Below are 17,676 nucleotides of genomic sequence, written 5' to 3' on the forward strand. Positions count from 1 at the left end.
AGAATAAATGCTTTTCTCATATGATCAATTTGTTAAGTTATTACAAAGCTTCAAGGGCAGGGGACAGAACTGCAGGTATGTAAAAAAGTCAGCTGTATGATAATGGTGGAGAGAGAGATATTTTCTGCTGTTTTTAAAATCTGCAAAGGACATAGGTGCTGCATTTTGGGCAAGAGAACTCTTTAGAGTAATGCCATCTGGCTGGCGTTCATCTGTGCCAGTTGTTACATAGGCCAAGGCCTGCCTCTACCACGTATCTTGAAGTAGGAATTAGGTTAAATAATACAGTAATTCCCTGTTACCTGACTGGAAATGCATCTGTCAAGTGATTTAGAAACCCAAGGGAGTGATCCAAGCCTCTGTGCTTCTATCAGAGACCTTGATCAAAATTTTTCTCATCCATGCAATTTTTGGATACTTTTCCCCTTTCAAGCCTCACTGGCAGCAAAAAAGCCTGGTTGTAGGATCTGCTCCAATTTGCTGTCCAATGCATGTGGTAAATACACAGTTAAAAAAAAACAACAAACCCAAAACTTCAGACAAACAAAAAAACCCAAACAGATCTTCTATGTCATTCTTTTAATTACCAACTAATCTTTCTGAGATGCTATGGATATCAGCTTTGTTTCCTGTGCTTTATTTTTGCAAAAGACGGAGATCTGTCACACCAAGGTTTTTCAAAGCCTCTGTCTGTGTGACATTATTGGTAACTCACTTAATCTTTTAAATATTCTGTAAACACAAGTCTCAATCCTATACTGAGGATAACTGTAGATTTTTAAGTTGCAATTGTAGGTACTGCATATACTGGAAGAAGGGATTTGAAATTATCAGAATTAGATATTATGTTGACTTCTTAAAATAAATTGTATTTGAATACAGTAAATTTAGTGATATCATCCAGGCCTGTCACAAACTTCTGTTGTATGGAGTTAACAGACATCTTACATACCTGAGAATCCCAACTACAAAAATAAGGATACTGAAAAGCAAGAATAAACAGCAGATACCTGTATTTATAAATACAACAATATAGGTTTTCTTGACCTTGAACTCTGCAAGGTGCCCGTATGGTTTGTATTTTTGGGCCAACAGTTGTGCCATTTAGCTCATGGATTTGTTCTGTAGTCCTATGCAGGAGACCCAGAGCTAATTTTTAGCCTTGGATTTATTCCCTACTTAGGAGAATTGGAGATAAATTAATTATCATCTCATCTATATATATTCATTTTACAGTTAACTAAATAGCTCTACTGATGATTTTGAAGTATTTTTTTCTCATGCTTATCTGTATATATGTAATTTACCATCAGTTAGAGCTATCACAAGGAAAGGAGACAGAAATTCATTAAATCATTTTTTACAAATACTTCTCTAAAGAAAATCACTAGTGTAAACTTGATTTGAACAGGAACAAATTATATCTCTTCAGTAAACAGGAAAAGACTGACAATCAGTGTTTCAGTTTTGGATGTAATTTGAATGCCTTTTGAATCACGGAGATTCTTTTAGGAAGAAAACCTCAATACTTTCCTCTTTTGGACCTCAGTGTTCTTTGTGTCATTTTTATACATCATATATATTTGTTTTAGGAGCATATTGAGGGGTTTGTCTTTCTAAAGAAGAACAAATCTGTTTGTCATATTTACACAAATTAAATTGATTTGGGAATCTGAAAAATCTGGCTGGTTTTATACTTGTGTATTATCATCAATAATTTTGGTAATCTGATATAGATAGGTATGTATAAATATACCGACACATTATTCAATTGCTTCTCAGCTTTTATACATCTCATTTAAATTAATATTGCTGATAACAGTGGGAGTTAACTCAGCCTGTCTTTCAGATTCTGGGGTGCATTTTTACGGCCAGAATATATTTAAATGTAATTTTATTTGTAAACTGAGCAAGTTTGATTGAAAAGCTGCTGTGACACTACTGAAATCCATTATGTAGTTTTCCCACTCACAGTGGTTATTGCACTGGAAGTATTTTCTGTGGCTGCTTTAATTGCTACTAAAACTCAGTTAAGGAAACTTTTTTTTATGAATGGTCACCACGCTTTTGTAGCTACATCTGTTGAACACAACAGGTGAAGCTGATGAAATATCTTTTATTAAAGATGATAAGAAAGAAACATAAGGTGACACAGAGGTAAGCAAGTCCTTGTCAGCTGATGGAGTTCAAATTCAATTACTGCTTTTCTGCATCTGATCAGTCACATGCACGCCTTAAACAGTTCTATCGAGGTTGAATCAGTGCTGTATTACTTCTCCAACTTAATCTTAAAAAAAAAAAAAAAAAAGCAAAACCCAAACAGAAAACAAATCAGTCATTAAACAAATAATTTGGTCATCTTTAAGGATAGTTCATGTTTCAATTGCATTTTGTGTGCAACCAAATGAGAACATATATTAAATAGTGACCTATTCACTGCACTCATACTTTACAGCAATGAGATAATATTCAGTCTTTGATTTTTTTTTTTTATTTTTCATAAAGGAAAATATTTTAGGGGCTGTCTCACCAGTCAAGTTACATTACTGTTATTGACAATACCAAACTGATTTAGAAAAATGAAAAAAAATAATTACATTTCAATAATTCAGGAGTCCAGAATTTGAATTCAGAAGTCCAGAGGTTTGAAGGCAACATTCCTCAGTCTTACATGTTGACACCAGTGGGATTATATGTTTTGCACTTAAAGGAACATTTTGCCTGCCAGTGTTGTGCAATAGTTGGCCGAGTAATAGAACAGATTCCTCTCTCTGCTACAGAGCTGTAAGTCAAAAATAATCCCACATGGTGGTTTCTCATTTATGGATATATAGCAGGATTGTGGTTCTGAGAAGGGGTTGTGCAGCAGAAAGAGATTCCTATAGACTCACACCAAATTCCTTCTGTCTGCAGAAAGAACGCTGCAATGTAGTATCTGATAGTGCAACCTGCAGTCTTCCTTACAGCACACAGGACTGCTACAGATGTAGGCAAGTAATGCTTTGCTCTTGCTTCTCACTATATTTGTCAATAATTTGTGATCTTTTCCATAGCAACAAAGTCATCAAAACACATATTTTAGTTAGCATGGTTTTAAATGTGGCTTAATCATGGTTCACTCACATGGTTGAATCATCTCTGTCCTTGTCTACTCTGAGGGCAAAATCATTAATGCTTTTTCAAATACAATTGATTTTCCACTATTGTTAAGGCTTTTGACCCATCTTCTCACTGTACCGTAACCCAGCCAAGATCTCTGTTCTGTCACCTGTAGTCTTGTCACTGTAGTTCACATACATGAGAGAGGTTATTGCTGAAACCAAGCAGAATATGATTTAAATTTAGGAAAGTTTTTAACTACTAGTGTAAAATTAAACATGACTATTGTGTTGTCCTGAATAATTGTGTTGTGTGTTTTAAGTGTTTTGCTGTGTTAATGCCTGAATCGTTGCTCAGCTTGAAGATGGGGTTGCAGGTAGTAGGTTACTGTGATTTGGTAAAGTTGGGGTTTTTATCTTATGACCAACATTATTGCATCAGTGTTACTTTATTTTCATAATTTCAAAACCATTTTCACATTGTTATGATTGTAATTAAGACTAGACGAAAATGAAAGAAAATTGAGAAGGTAAGGATATATAAGAAGATAAAAAGAATTAGGAGGACAAAAAAGGAAAGCCTCAAGAAGAAACACTTGCTAGTATCAAGATTTACAGTAATGCCATAAATAGTCATGAGTTTGTCTTAAAGACAAACCATTTCATGAGAAGAAAAAAATTGAAACAGTAGCATGCTCTTTTACCTAATTACTTCATGTCTCTTATAATTCTGAAATGAATTAATAATACTAGCGAAGTGCAGAGTGAATCATCTCTAGCTTAGGGGAATGCTGGGAATTCAGTGTGTAGATTATTTTTTTTATATACGTTTTTGAGTTACTTAAAAATGTAATAGACTTGTAATTGTTTCAGAAAGGCAAGCCATGCATTCCCTGGATTTATGGACAACATACCTAAGGAAAAAGGGAACAGAAGAAACTGTTGGTAGAAGCCTTTCTGCCTGCTGCTTTGTAACTGTGTTAGTTTTCAACCCTCATTTTGGTCAAATATACAACACACATTACAATACTGATGTGTTTCATTTATAATGAAGACTGTTGCTGTTTCAGCAGTGGTACCGCATGTTCTATTTCTGTCAGAGCATACATTAAGCTGTACAAGGAACAGCTAAATCTCCAACTACTGTATTAGCTGGACATCATGTCAAATTAGTGCCTATTGAAGATTTTGTCTGGGTTTCAAATATGATCATAGAATCATAGAAGGGTTTGGGTTGGAAGGTACCTTAAAGCCCATCTAGTTCCAACCCCCCTGCCATGGGCAGGGACACCCTCCACTACACCAGGTTGCCCAAAGCCCCATCCAACCTGGCCTTGAACAATTCCAGGGATGGGTCACCCACAGCTTCTCTGGGCAACCTGTGCCAGTGCCTCACCACCCTCACAGTAAACAATTTCTTCCTAATATCTAATCTAAATCTACCCTCTTTTAGCTTAAGGCCATTAATTACCCTTTGTCTTATCACTCCATGCCCTTGTAAATGGTTCCTCTCCAGCTTTCTTATAGGCCCTTTCAGGTACTGGAAGGCTGCTATAAGGTCTCCCCGGAGCTTTCTCTTCTCCAGGCTGAACGACCCCAACTCTCTCAGCCTGTCTGCATAGAAGAGGTGTTCCAGCCCTCTGATCTTGAATTAAAAATTAAATCCTATGTGAAAAATGTTGCTCTGCTCTGTGTCATCCACCTAGTTTACAAAGAGGTCAGACTGACCTCTTGTACGTATCTACATATTCTCTAAATCTTTTGAAGCATGAGGAATAGCCCCATGAAATTGACTCATACAAATTAATTGGAGAAAATATGCTTACACTCTTAATGAAAAGATAAATTGTGTATGTTTTAAAATGGTATAGATGGGTCTGTAGTGCTGCATGTTAAATTTGCCAACTCTTCCATCAAATGTAATTGTTTTGAGATTCAAGCCTTATTCAGGTTATTATCAACTGTAACATTCCAATCTCTTAATAAAAATTCAAGATTGTTCTTTCTAATTATCACAGTTCAGAAATAGTTTTGCCCTTTGGGATTCTGAATATTTGCAATATAAATGACATCATTTTACAAAAACACAGAGGTACAATTATTCCATACTGTACTCTGTTTCTACCAGATGAAGAAATTAAATTCAGATACATTCAAGTATTTCTGAACATCTGAAGAGAAAACACTGTTCAGATAAAGAAATATGCAAAGATACCTTAATATCCTAGTTTGTGTTTCTTTAATACTGCTACAGTTTTGTAAAAATTTGATCATGCCACAACCCACTTTAAAACACTTCCAAGGCAGCTAGAACTTTGAAAGTCTGCAAACCACCATGAGGAGCCAAGAGCACAGCACAAGAGGAATTAGCAGATTATTCCTGTGCAGTTTTCATACTGATCAGTGTACATACTCTAGTAACTAGACATCCTCCTAGAAGGTACACTGTAGGACTCACGTGACAGGTTTTATGCAAAAAAAAATTACCAGATCTCTATGGAAGATCTGCAAAGAAGGTCAGGCTAGATTATTGTAATGGTCTCTTGTGGCCATAAAACATACCAGCCTATCAGTAACCCTACGTCTAGAAAACTTGCAGCTGCATAAAATGTAAAGAGCATATAAAGCATATCCTGGGGTGTATTTCTAGTTAAAGGCATGCCTGCGGTTGTGACTTCCTAAAACAACTTGTGTCACTAGTCCTGGAAAGTACTCTGAGATTTCTGATAAAAGGTACCTTTGGTCCAACAGGTCATTGAAATTTTGTATTATGATCCTCCTCATTTCTCAGGAGAAAATTCTCAATAATCGATAAGTGTGAAAAACTGCTGTTGTCTATCAGGAGCACGGCTGTTGCTTAGCTTTCTAAAACCTGTGCAACATAAGGCAGTCTTTGCTTACCTGTGAGACGGTTCCCTTACATTTCATTCTTTGATCATAGACTAGTAAATCTTTTTTTTTGCCAGGATTTGTGTGTCAATGTATCTGGTTCCTTTTGTTCTGTAAAGCTGAAAATGGTTTAATCCTTCTGACATTTAGATCCTTAATTCTGTATTTGTAATACTGGAGCTACTAATTTGCTTTGCACTGAAATTCCAGAAAGCTGGGTATGTCATTTCATGTTCAGGTATGCAGGAGGCAGGAGTGAGTCATTCCTCCAGTCACCCTCCTGAGTGTTCATGGGTTGTAATAATACTTTTCCTAGAACGAGCAGAACAAGTCATACTAAATGCCTACGTGTTGTTTTGGAAAAAAAAATAATGGGCTTCCTGTGTGCTGATCCATAATGTAAACAAAGCTATATTAAGGAAAGGATAGACATTTAAGATGTTATTTCCAGGGAGACAGTGGACATTACAATGTTATTAGCTATACTAACAAAGATATTTGGTGATCATAAGAGATGTATAAAACACAGAGGTCATTAGTGTCTGATTCTGACTTGTGTAAGGCCTTTCTACACTGTTGCTGCAGTGCAGGTTTCAAATTCAAGTTAACTGTAGTAGAATGAGTCATGTTATACACTAAGGCAGTATCTTACAATGGGGTTTGCACCAAAATGGTTATGCTGTTGCTATTGTAGTTGCACTGGTGCAAGCCCCATTCTTCACTAGCCATTTGGCTGGTTTTGATTTATTAGTAGCCACTTGTTTGTCCAGTGTAGACTTAACCTTGTGCATTGTACTTTTAAAGAAACAATAAAGCACACTGAGATCTGGTACCCACTTGCCAAAATGTCCGTACTTAGAATAACAGAAACTCCTATTATACTTACAAATAATAGCATGCTAATACTGTTCTCTGTGTCCTTTTGGTATCAAAAGTGTCCTGTACTAAAGGGTCTTACGAGAAATACATCAACATATAGCCGTTATTACAGAGCAGATTACAGATAAACACATTTCCTGCAGAATTCATGTTGCATGTGAGAAGATATAAAATGAAACTGTTAATTTACATTTTTATCTAGTTCATTGACCTTTTGACTTTATGTTCTTAACAAGTTTTACCAAAACCCCAGCCCACAATCCCACCACCCCTTTACCACCTACACAATTCTGAATGCAGGAGATACTGCAAAAGTCCAAGATCCATGGGCTCAGCAAAGGGAGAGACAGAAAAACAGGCAAATAAGGGGAGAGGTACATTTAGTAAGTCCCCCAGTTCTAGATTTCAGGAGCTCTGCCACCCCAACCAAGCCCTAGTGAGCTGCTCGTGGCCAAGCCAAAAAAGTAGTTGGAGGACATTGTTTTGCAAACCTGCCAATGGTTTCAGGTAAATTTCAGTAGCCCTCATTTTTCTCTTGACAGAAAATAAATATGAAGGCCAGTTTTATGACCCTATGTCAGGAGATGACATTTCGACTCCAGCTTAGAAGCAAATAGCTATTTCCTTCTGGGAGCTGTCATTCTAGATTCACACAAATCTACAGTACAAGAAGTCATTGTCAGCAGGCTGACAAGTGCTGCTGTTATTATTACAGAGATGTCTGAGGCTGTGAGATAGTTGTTTTAACTTGGGTGGTTGGAGGCATCCAAGACAAGGTAAGGTTTGTCTGTGGGAGGCACAAAATGCTCAACAACAGCAAAGATTGCACCAATCAGCGTTGATTGAATGGAACTCATTATTATTTTAATTTGCAGAGGCCACAGTTGTTACCTTGAGTGATTATTGCAATCTGACTGTGGACGGAGCGGTCATGCGTGATGACTGTGTGTTTTGAAAGTCTGTCTACCTCTCAGAGAAGCCAAGCGTGCTATATGCATGGCCAGGACATGAAGGTACGTAACTGTGTACCTGGTGCTGCCTGCTAGTTCCTAAGCAGCAAGTGCAGCTCATAGGCTGCTGCTGCTGCTGCTGAGGAGAGCTCAACAGCAGTATGGAAAGGCTTTCCGGCTCAGCAGACTGCTGTGCACCTCACAGTTTGAGGGACAAAAGCGGTGGGGTTTGTTGTATTTATTTTCTAACCCAGAGGCTTCAGGAAGGTCAGGGCCTTGCGGGCAGTCATTCGGCCGGAGCAGACACACCTCCTGGACAGCACATTCTGCTCAGAGGGGACATGGGACATTGAATCGTGCTGTGCGTGAGGTGCTGTGCATGAAGGGGTCTGCTGGGAGAGGCGAGTCCCCCTCCAAGTCCCTGGTGTTCCTTGATTCAACATCCTTAGTTCAGTAGCCTCACTGCAGCTGCGGGTCTAGTCCTGGACCAGATGGGAAAGACTTGATGCAATACCCAGCAGAGAGAAAGGGAACAGCAGCGAGAATACATCTGTCAAGTCATATAGCCTGCCCACAAAATCCTGCTTGCAACAGCTCTCAACATCAAGCCTCTCCCTCCAGAGCCAGGTCCCATTACCCTGTTTTGCATTTTCCTTCTGTTTGCAATGAGAAGACATCAGCCTGGGCGTAACCTCTCTCCAGAGAGGCCACCAGTCTGCTGCCAAGCTGTAGCTGTTCTCCTCGCTCGGGGAGAGGAGAGTAAGAGAAGGAGAAATCAATTGACACAGCAAAGGGCATCCATGGGAGATCATGGCAGCTGAGAGAAACCCAGGCCCTCCAAATCTCTACTGAGGGGCCCCTTCCCAAATACTAACGGGCTCAAATACTGCTGTCCCGAGGGAGACACAGCTGTAGTTTTACAATCTTCTGGTTTTGTTTCCAGGTAGTAATTATTGCAGGATAGTATTCAAATTTTAATCAAAGAAGAAAAAAATCAACCTTGAAATATAATAGCCTGTGCTATTTTCTAGGGATTTTACTTAGGAGGAAATGAGTGTGAGGTGGAATAGAGAGTATGTGAATGGTGTGAATATGTTTATATCTATTCTGTTTGCTTTTTATATTCTTCCACTCCATATCCTCTTTTTCTTGCTGAAACAGGTCGGTAAAGCAGAGCTTCTATAAAACCTTTGTCAGAGAATAGGTGGGAAGGAGTGATCCCACATGTTTCGTTGGCAGATGATGAGAAATAGCAGCTCAGAATGACTGCTAGCTGAGGAACGACAGGATGCAGAGGTGAGGCGTGAGCATTAGCACAAGCATGAAACAGCTGAAGAGGACAAAAAAAAAAAAAAGCAGAGTGATAGAGAATTAAGAACAGAGGAAGAAAACAAAGCACATTGTAAAACCTTTCCAATAATCAAGTATGACTCTAGGTAATTTTCTCTTATTGGGTTGAATGTGTATTTCAAGTTTATATTTGTGCATAATCCATCTTGGGGTAAAGTAAAAAAAACCAGGGATGTTTCCTGTCCAGCCTCGGTGCCTGATGTACGATGTGGTAGTGCAAAGAGCTCAGAATAGCAGTTGAAATTGCCAGTGCGTGGGTGTGAGCTGGTACAGGAGGAGCAGTTCGTGCCCTCCTGTGCCCTGGCGCTGTTGTGGCAGAGGGACATTTGCCTGGGTGAGGCTGGGGCCCTTAAGCGGGCGAGAGAGCGCAGGAGAAATATTGCTTTGAGCCAGTTTGTACACAATGGTTTCTCACAACTGTTAGGAGAATGTGGTGCAGTTGGCTTCCCACTCCAACTTGCTCCTCTTGCTGCCAATGTTGTCTCACGGTTTCTCCTGTTGTAAGGGTTGCTTGTCCCCTTTCTTCTGCTTTTCCCCTCCCAGAAAACCCACTGTTCCACCAAGCACCAACAGTCTGACGGGGAGATGGATGTATGCAACCAAGAGTTGCCTGGGCAGGCATCTAATATTCCTGTGAGCAGAGAGAGAGGCAAGAGGCCAAGCGCAGGGCTGCCCCTCACGGCTGCTGAGCCAGGAGAGGACATGTCAGGTCAGCACATCCTGCTGGGCTCACGTCCTGCTTCCTCCTGGGCCCTGTGCCCAACTCTGTTGCAACTGAGCCCAGACCTGATGCACCTCCTGTTCTGGGACTTCCCCCACCTGTGTCATGACTAAACTAGGGGACCGTAACCGTTCAAAATGCTTGAAGCATCCACAGCAGAAGCAGGGCCAACAGAGAAGGTAAGGGAAAGGCTAGGAACAGGGAGTTGGGCCACCGCATCAGGCCAAGACCTCCGGCTCCGGGTTTTTGTTGCAGCTGCCTCGAGTGGGCTCCGGCTCCGGCGAACGAGTTCCGGCGCCCGGTTTTGCTTGCGGCTGCAGTGTGCTGGCGGAGGAGGCTCCGGCCGCCGGGCGGGCGCGGATCCGGTGCCGGGTTTTGGCTGGGACCGGCTGGGGAAGTTGCTGAAGTTGGGCCGTGAGTGCCGGGGCCGCGGCGCGTCCTTCCTGCGGCCCGGCCGGTGCATGATGGAAGCAGCATGGCTGCCCACCTCTCCCTGACACAGGTACCTCCCGCCGGCCTCTGCGTCCTCCCCACCCCTGCCCGCCGCTCGCCTCCTTCTGCCGGCGGGCTCCGAGGCCTGGCGCCTCCTGGGGGGGGGGGGTGCGGGGGGAGTTCGGGACAGGAGCGGGGCCTGGGGCTGTCCCGCTCCCGCGGCGCTGAGGCGGGTGGCGGGGCCGGCTCGACGCCGCTGGGGAGTGGCTCGGTGCTCCCCGTAGGGCCCCTTGGCGGCGCGGCTTTGTGTGCCCGCCGCCGCCCCTCAGCCCTGCCCCGCCGCGCTAACGGCCGCGCTAACGGCCGCCGGCGCTGTCAGGTGGCGGCTGGGGCGCGGCGGGGGGCAGGGGTGTGTCTGGTGAGGGAAGGGGCGGACAGCCAGCCCCGGGCTTGCCCGGGTGACTCCGAGCCACGGCCCCTGGGCGCCGCCGGCGTGAAACGAGATCCTGTCCGGCTGCAGGTGCCCGGGGCTGAGGGGGGAACCCAGCCTGCGGGGGCACGGCCGCAGGCGGCCCCTCGGCCGGGAGCGGCCCTTGGGGCGGGCAGCGCCGCGGTCGAGCCCGGCAGCCCGCAGAGGTCTGGGCTGCGGCGGCTGTGATCGCGGTTGGTCTTTTGTCTTCTAGAAAGACACAGGGCGCCTGGTTTAAACAACAACAAAAAAACCCCCGTCCCGTCAATTTTGAAGGCAGGTGGTGAACTCGGAGTCAAGGGGAGTGTTCGCTGAGGGTTTGAAACGCGATAGCCCAGGGTTAGGTACCAGCGCCCCGCGGTCTGTGCGGGCAGCCGCCGGGCCAGCCTCCCTGCTCGGCTCCCGGAGCTCTGCAGCTGACAGCATGGGGAGAAGCAGCTCCGAGTGAGCCTCTGGAGGTAACAGCGTCAGCGTGTTAGTGGGCAGCGTGCAAGAAATTAGCTTGGAAGGGAGAGATTAATGTCTTGTTTTTACAGAAACTTAACTCCAAAGGTAGTGCTTGGAAGTCACTTTACATTGTTTTTTGGTGGGCCCTATGGTGTGGGGGCACCATTTTTGCATACTGCCTGCACAGGTGCCTAATAGTGAAGGGCTTTGAAGGTGAAGGTCTTAAAACTCAGAGACTCTTGGCACCATTTCGTGCTGAGGTGATGTCACTGCCTAAATCTTTGTTGCTTGCATTTTTTTCTTGATGATAGTAGAATTGCTTCATACAAATTATCCTGTACTGTTAGAACTACGTCTTATTCCTTAGAGATTTGATAGCTAATAAGCTGCAATTTTTTGAACTTTTTTGTTTCATCTAGCAGTGACACAAGAAATTTGCATTCCTACTTGACTTAAGCCTGAGGCAGGCCTGTTGGTGCACAGGCTTCTGGCTTGGGATGCCTCAGTCTGATAATCAATTGGTCATGCTTACAGAAGGTAAAGCTGGTAAATAAGAGTCAGTCACTTAAGCACATAGAAGTAAACTTAAAAAGTTGGCAGCAAGACTACTCAATTTGCAGTTACTTATGTGGTTGACTTTTGAGAAAATAATCAACTATTTGAAGGAAAGAAAGGATGATTCAGTAAAAAGATGAACTTCAAATATATGGAGAAAATAAATGTGTCTTTAAAAGTCTAGAGATAGTTATGAAGTAACTTCTGTGAAAGCTTGCTTTAATATTGAAAAATGTTAGGTTAGCCTTTTATGTGTCTCTTTTTCAACAGTCTTCAAGTGAAAGAAAAAAGTTGAAAACATGTCCTTACTGAAGAGGAAGAAAGTTTTCATAGACCACTAGCCTTAATTCTGTTGGTCTAAAGGCCTGGGCTATTCTGGCTCTTTATTTGTGGAGAGAGGAGGAGTGTCTGCTCTGGTGCATTCTACAGCAAGACCTTACTGCCTACAGGCTGTGTAATCCTTTCATTGTAGAATTTATTTACTTTTTTGGTCACATGGAAGGGGGACTAAATACAGATGTGATAACGTTGACAGAAGCAGAAAAATTGCCAGTATCCTTAAAACTGTTGTGACTACAGCTTACATCAGTGGTTAAATTGAGGAAGCTATTTCTGTTGTTGTTGACCATTTGTGGGGGGGTGTTCTTTTTTGTTTTTTCTTTTCTCTTGTGTTGCATAAGAATCATCTTAGAAAGTCAAGCAAGCCTAAAGATAATGTCAGTGTAGGCTCTAACTTCTGGAATTTCAGGGTTATAAAAAGTCATAACAAATTTTTCAGTGTTCTAAATCTGTTGAGATGAGCATGAGGAAGTGAAAATGACAGTACAGGAGGTGGGGGTACAGTTACTGGCTGCAGTTAGATCAGTTACTAACACCCGCAACAAAAAGTATGCAGATCGGTACTTTCTGCTGTACAGCACATGCAGAGAATAAGAGGCATATTAACCTGCAGTCAAGCTCACAATTGTGTCAAATTTTCTTTTCCCCTTTCCCATGTTTGGTTTGACTGTGATTGAACGTGGCTAGGAAGTTGGGTATTTCCACATGAGACTAGGGTATTTTCAAATGGCTTCGCAGCTGCAGTGTCTGAGAGGTCTGGACACCCTTTATTTGAATATCAAAGCTCCATTTAAGTAATTTGAAACTTTGTGGTGCTAATTGTGTTCTGTTGGCTGATTAGTAAAAATATTTCAGGATCGTGTAGCTGAGGTGAAATTTATTTCACCAAGTATACTTGAAAGAGTGTTGCAAAATGAAGGTGGTTATCTCCTCCTCTCTCCCAGTTTATTCTGAAAAACTACATGTGTGATTGAGGGGGAAACTCACAGTTTGGAGTGGGACTGTAAAGAAATATTCAGGGAGAATGGGAGGATAACTTTGTGTGTTTTCCTGATGTCGTGGAATACTTTTTGAGAAAAATGTGATAGTCATCTTAAAAAGTAGTGAGCTGCTTTGGTAAACAGGACAAAGTCAGCGATGTGAATTTGTATCCTAATTAGCTGCAGGTCTCAATGTTGTGTCACAGAGTCCAGGATGCTGTGCTTTTTTGTTGAAGCGAGCCTTTGAATATTACAACTGAGGGTAAGCAAGATACCTGTCTAGTGTGCACAGTGCCAGGGTTCACATCTTGTTACTGAAATACATAGCATGCAAATACTTACAGTATGAATGACAATGTCATAGTAATATATATGTTATATATATAACATAGAGTCAAAGCTTTTGAGGTGTCTGGCAAACTTCTGATTTTTTTTTTTTTCTAAGGGATCAAGAAAACATTAATTTAAGATCTTAGATCTCTCACCCCAGTAAGAAAAACAAACTATTGTTCCTCTTTCTGTCCTCCATGAAAGATGAGGAAATCTGAGTATGCACGTGTGTGTGTGTGTTTAAACTTGTGTAAAGTGGAGGTTGACTGCTCCTAAAGCAGATAGAACTTACTTTTTTGATTGATGCTGCCTCAACCATGTTAGAGAGTCACTACATCTAAAAAGGCAGTGCAGCTACTCTTTCATGTTATACAGGCTTTGTTCAGTACTGATTAGAAGATGGTGGAGGTTTCCTGTAGTGATATGAAAATTAAATTGAACCATTCTTAATTATGCAGTGACAGACATGTATGCAGAGAGAAGATGGCAGTTTCTGTGCATGCTTCAGCTGTTCATTGGGAATGAAAGTGCTGAATCTCAAAGTACTTGGTAATATTTGTATATAAATTTATAGTAAAAATTTTCTTATCTTTACTTTTGTTATTGCTGTAGGAGATATGCTGGGTTATAGAATGGAAAGTGGTAGAAAGCTCTACCATGAAATACTTCAGATAAGATGGTAAAGCAATAGGGGAAAAGAGAGACAAGTTGATTATTGTTTGGAAAGGGCTTTGTAAGAAAACCAGTTTGCCTTAAACGTACCTGCATTTTGGCTGGCTGGCTGGCTGTTTTGTTTTTTTTTTCTTACTGTTTTATCTCTTAGTTGTAATCCTAGTAGTACTGTGTTCAGGCTACCCACTGTCGTAGAGGAGGTTTCAAGTAGGATAGTCCCTGGTAGTTATGGTTGTCTTTTTGCATTCAGTTCGTACCATCCTCAAACTTTAGGAGAAGCTGCCTCTAATGGTGGAAGAGCACTGAGAGGAACTGCTTGCGCTTTATTCCTCTATCCCATCCCTTCCCTTCTTGGAAATAGAGACCTGGGATTCTTGCTGTGTTTTAGAGGAACAGCTCTTTCCCATATTGAGTCCTTTTGGGATCCAGGAAACAGCAAGGATGACTACATGAAGAATGTTTATGACCAAGATTGTGTCATTTGGCCTGGAAGCTCTTAAAACGAACCCTAGAGCTCTACATCATGATAGAATACAGTATTTTGGGTTTTAATCAAGACAGAATAGCTTGTTTCTCCCCTTCTATCCCATTTGGGTTGGAGGGGAAAGCTATTTTTGTTTTTCTCGATGGACAACTTTTTTGTTTGTTTCAAACCTTTTTGTGCAAAGGAAGGTTGTGGATGGATGGGGTGGACAGGCTGTTAGCGATATCTTATTACACCTAAATGCGAGTGTGCCAGAGGGATGAAAACATGGGGATATAAAGGCTTGATTGACACCAGAAGATGGAAAAGATGGGTGACCCTGAAGGTATTTCTTATTTCCTAGGTTAATATTCTAAAGTTCATAGGTTTGTAACAAAGGTTGTAACTACTAGAACAAACATTACTGTTATGAAGTGATGAACTTTTAAATGGAATCATAATAATGTATTTCTATTTTTATATGCTGTGGAATTTGACCTTTTCTCCGTCCCTCCTTTTTGCACTGAAAACAAGTTGAATTGCTTGTTATCCCATAAAATAATTTTGCCAGGCAAAATGTACAGCAGCACTTTGAAAGATGTTGAGCAGTATTTTTCTTCTTATCCCAGAAGATAAGAATATCCTAGACTATATTTGTATCTGTTGTTCTATTGTGGAGTATACTTTGAAGGAAAAACAAGTCTGTTACTAGTAAAATAGCCTGGAAATTTTTTTTACTACTAGGATTCTATTTGGCGTCACAGGAAATTCCAGTTATTACAGTGATACTGATGTTAAAATGAATATTGAAAACACTAATGAAATAAATAAGAATTACTGGCTTGTACTCCAAGTACTGAATGAAAAGATTGTTTTGCACTTAGTGTTTTCATTGCAGGACTTCAACACGATGTTTCCTGTCCAGGAGTGACAATGATTGGTCTGGCTGCAAAAATGAAAGATTTGGCTGAACAAAGGGTGATATTGGGCAAGAGGGATGATGTACAAGAATTGATACTTCTAGCAAATGCACTGGCCAACTCTGTTCTAGTTTTCAGCTCATAGCTTTAATTCGATTCTGTGCCTAGACTTTTACATTATAACAAAGTAATATTTAGTACGTAAAGTAGGTGAATGTTTAGAACTACCCCTCTAGATTGCTATTCAAAGTGTAGCTGAGTTAGTAGGTACAGCATTTGAGGTTTAGTTAAGAAAATGTAGTATGCTTGGGAGCATGCTGGAAAGGGAGCGTGTTTGTTGTATTGATATGATAGTCAGAGGTCTAGCAAAACTTGAATATTCTTCATCAGGCTATTTTAAGGGATGCCTGTAAGTAAATGCCTGCTTAGTTGGTGGCTGAAATAATAAAGGTCTTAATGTACCAGAGCAAGGTTAAGGTATATGAATGAAGGTATTGCAGTGAATACCAATGATGGTTTCCCAGCATTTGTAGTTTTTGCTGTGTGAGAGGTATTTCCCATCCACCCCCCAGCAAACAAACCCTCACCAGCCCCTCCCTCCCCCCAAAAAACCCAAACAAACCCAGACCAACAAAACCAAACAAAAAAAACCTTAGAGAATCAGAAATGCCATGTGGCTCTTGGAAGAAACTGTCTCTGGGGCAGCGTACTTGCTGAATAAGCAGATGTCAAGATCTGAATGAAAGTTCTCCTGTTATTTCTAGCTGTTCTCTATAATTTCTCTTTCAGGATGTTCTGGTGATACTGCACGCTTGGTGTAGTTGAACAGGATCACGCTAAACCCTTGATTTCTAAGAAATTTCCCCTCTTAATATTCTTTGATAATTGGCACCTGTGAACATCTAAATGCTTGGCCAAAAGAGCAACTGTATTAGCTGTTGCTATAGGAAAATGTACATGGTTTTATTTAACCTGTCACCATTTATACATGCTGTAGTAAAAGCATTTTCCACAACTGTATGATTGTTAACAGCATCTAGAATACTGTTGATTTCCATGTTTCAATGCAAGCTTCTAAATTTTAAAGCCGAAGAAGCTACCTTGTTTGGATTCAGTTTGTACCAAAGTCTGTAAATCCTGGATTTTAGGATCATATTCTTCATAAGGGGGATAATTCTATTTTTTGATAGTACTCAAAGTAGTGTGTTTGCTTTTTTGGGGGGGGTTTGTATGTATTATGTAATTAACTTGTATTATGCTCAGTTGTTCCAGCTGTGTGTGTGAGGGCAACACATTGCAATAGTTCTAGGGTTATCCTCTGCGTAAGCGCACCCAGTCATGCACACGGTCTTTGGTTTAGGCAATGTGCGCTTCATGAAAATAGTATCTGATTTGGTGCCTGTTTTTACTCAAGAAAGAGAGGTAACCCTAACAATACGTTTCTTGGGAATCTCTTGGGCAAGGATATTTGGTGTAGGCCAAGATATTAGGTTTTGCGTGGTTTCAGGCCTTGGGCTTTTTTAGAGTTTCTAGGAATAGTTTAAAAATAAATTCATAAAGAAAGGGCCTTTCTCAAAGAAGCTGTTTTATCGTTGTCCATCTAAGTTTAGGTGAGCACTGAATGTCTGGTAGATGGCAGTGGAATTAAGAAGTTATCTCTGGCAAAGACTCAAGTTACAAAAAACTAAGTTAAAATATTACTTTTTTTAATGTTGCACCACTGCTGTGGATTTAGTTGTGAATCCAGGAATTAATTTAGATATCTGAAAATTTTAGACTTGTTGCATATGACATGAAAATCTAAAGAATGGTGCAGTGGATAATGAAATAAAATTATAGTGCTTTGTATTTATTGGAGAGCACTTCCTACCCTGTATCGTTTCATGTTTCTTCTTTTGTGTTTAGATGATCTTGCTTAAGAATTCTTGTTTCACACTGCCTAACCCGGTCACCTGTCTGATAGTAATCTGATAGTGGTTAGAGCGATTAGTATCTATCCAAGGAGAAGGGAATTGAAATACGGATCTTTAGGGTTAACTTTATATCTCTCCTTCTCTTCTGCAGCTATCGAGTGCAAATCCTGTGTATGAGAAATTCTATCGACAGGTATGTATATTCTTGTTGAGAGAACAAACTATTTTGTATTTAAAAGAAAGAATATTCTTTTGCTGTAGACTTCAGC

At 41.0% G+C, this 17,676-nt stretch overlaps 1 protein-coding gene across 7 annotated transcripts in view; it reads left to right on the forward strand.

Annotated features, from left to right (window-relative positions):
* The first annotated feature begins 9,981 nt into the window (after nt 1-9,981).
* The window catches only part of EPS15 (epidermal growth factor receptor pathway substrate 15), a 52,598-nt gene continuing 44,903 nt past the window's right edge, over nt 9,982-17,676 (forward strand). For 4 of the 7 annotated variants that reach the window (XM_075759422.1, XM_075759427.1, XM_075759429.1 and 1 more), the window contains exons 1-2: nt 9,982-10,066; nt 17,559-17,600. In XM_075759422.1, coding sequence (XP_075615537.1) covers nt 10,025-10,066; nt 17,559-17,600 — 84 coding nt within the window. In that variant the 5' untranslated portion in view covers nt 9,982-10,024. Of the gene's footprint in view, nt 10,067-10,206; nt 10,390-17,558; nt 17,601-17,676 lie in introns of those variants that run through there. The other 3 variants (XM_075759428.1, XM_075759424.1, XM_075759426.1) reach the window with 3 other exon arrangements.

Source organism: Balearica regulorum, chromosome 8 (genome assembly GCF_011004875.1).
Source record: "Balearica regulorum gibbericeps isolate bBalReg1 chromosome 8, bBalReg1.pri, whole genome shotgun sequence".
Taxonomy (NCBI): Eukaryota; Metazoa; Chordata; class Aves; order Gruiformes; family Gruidae; genus Balearica; species Balearica regulorum.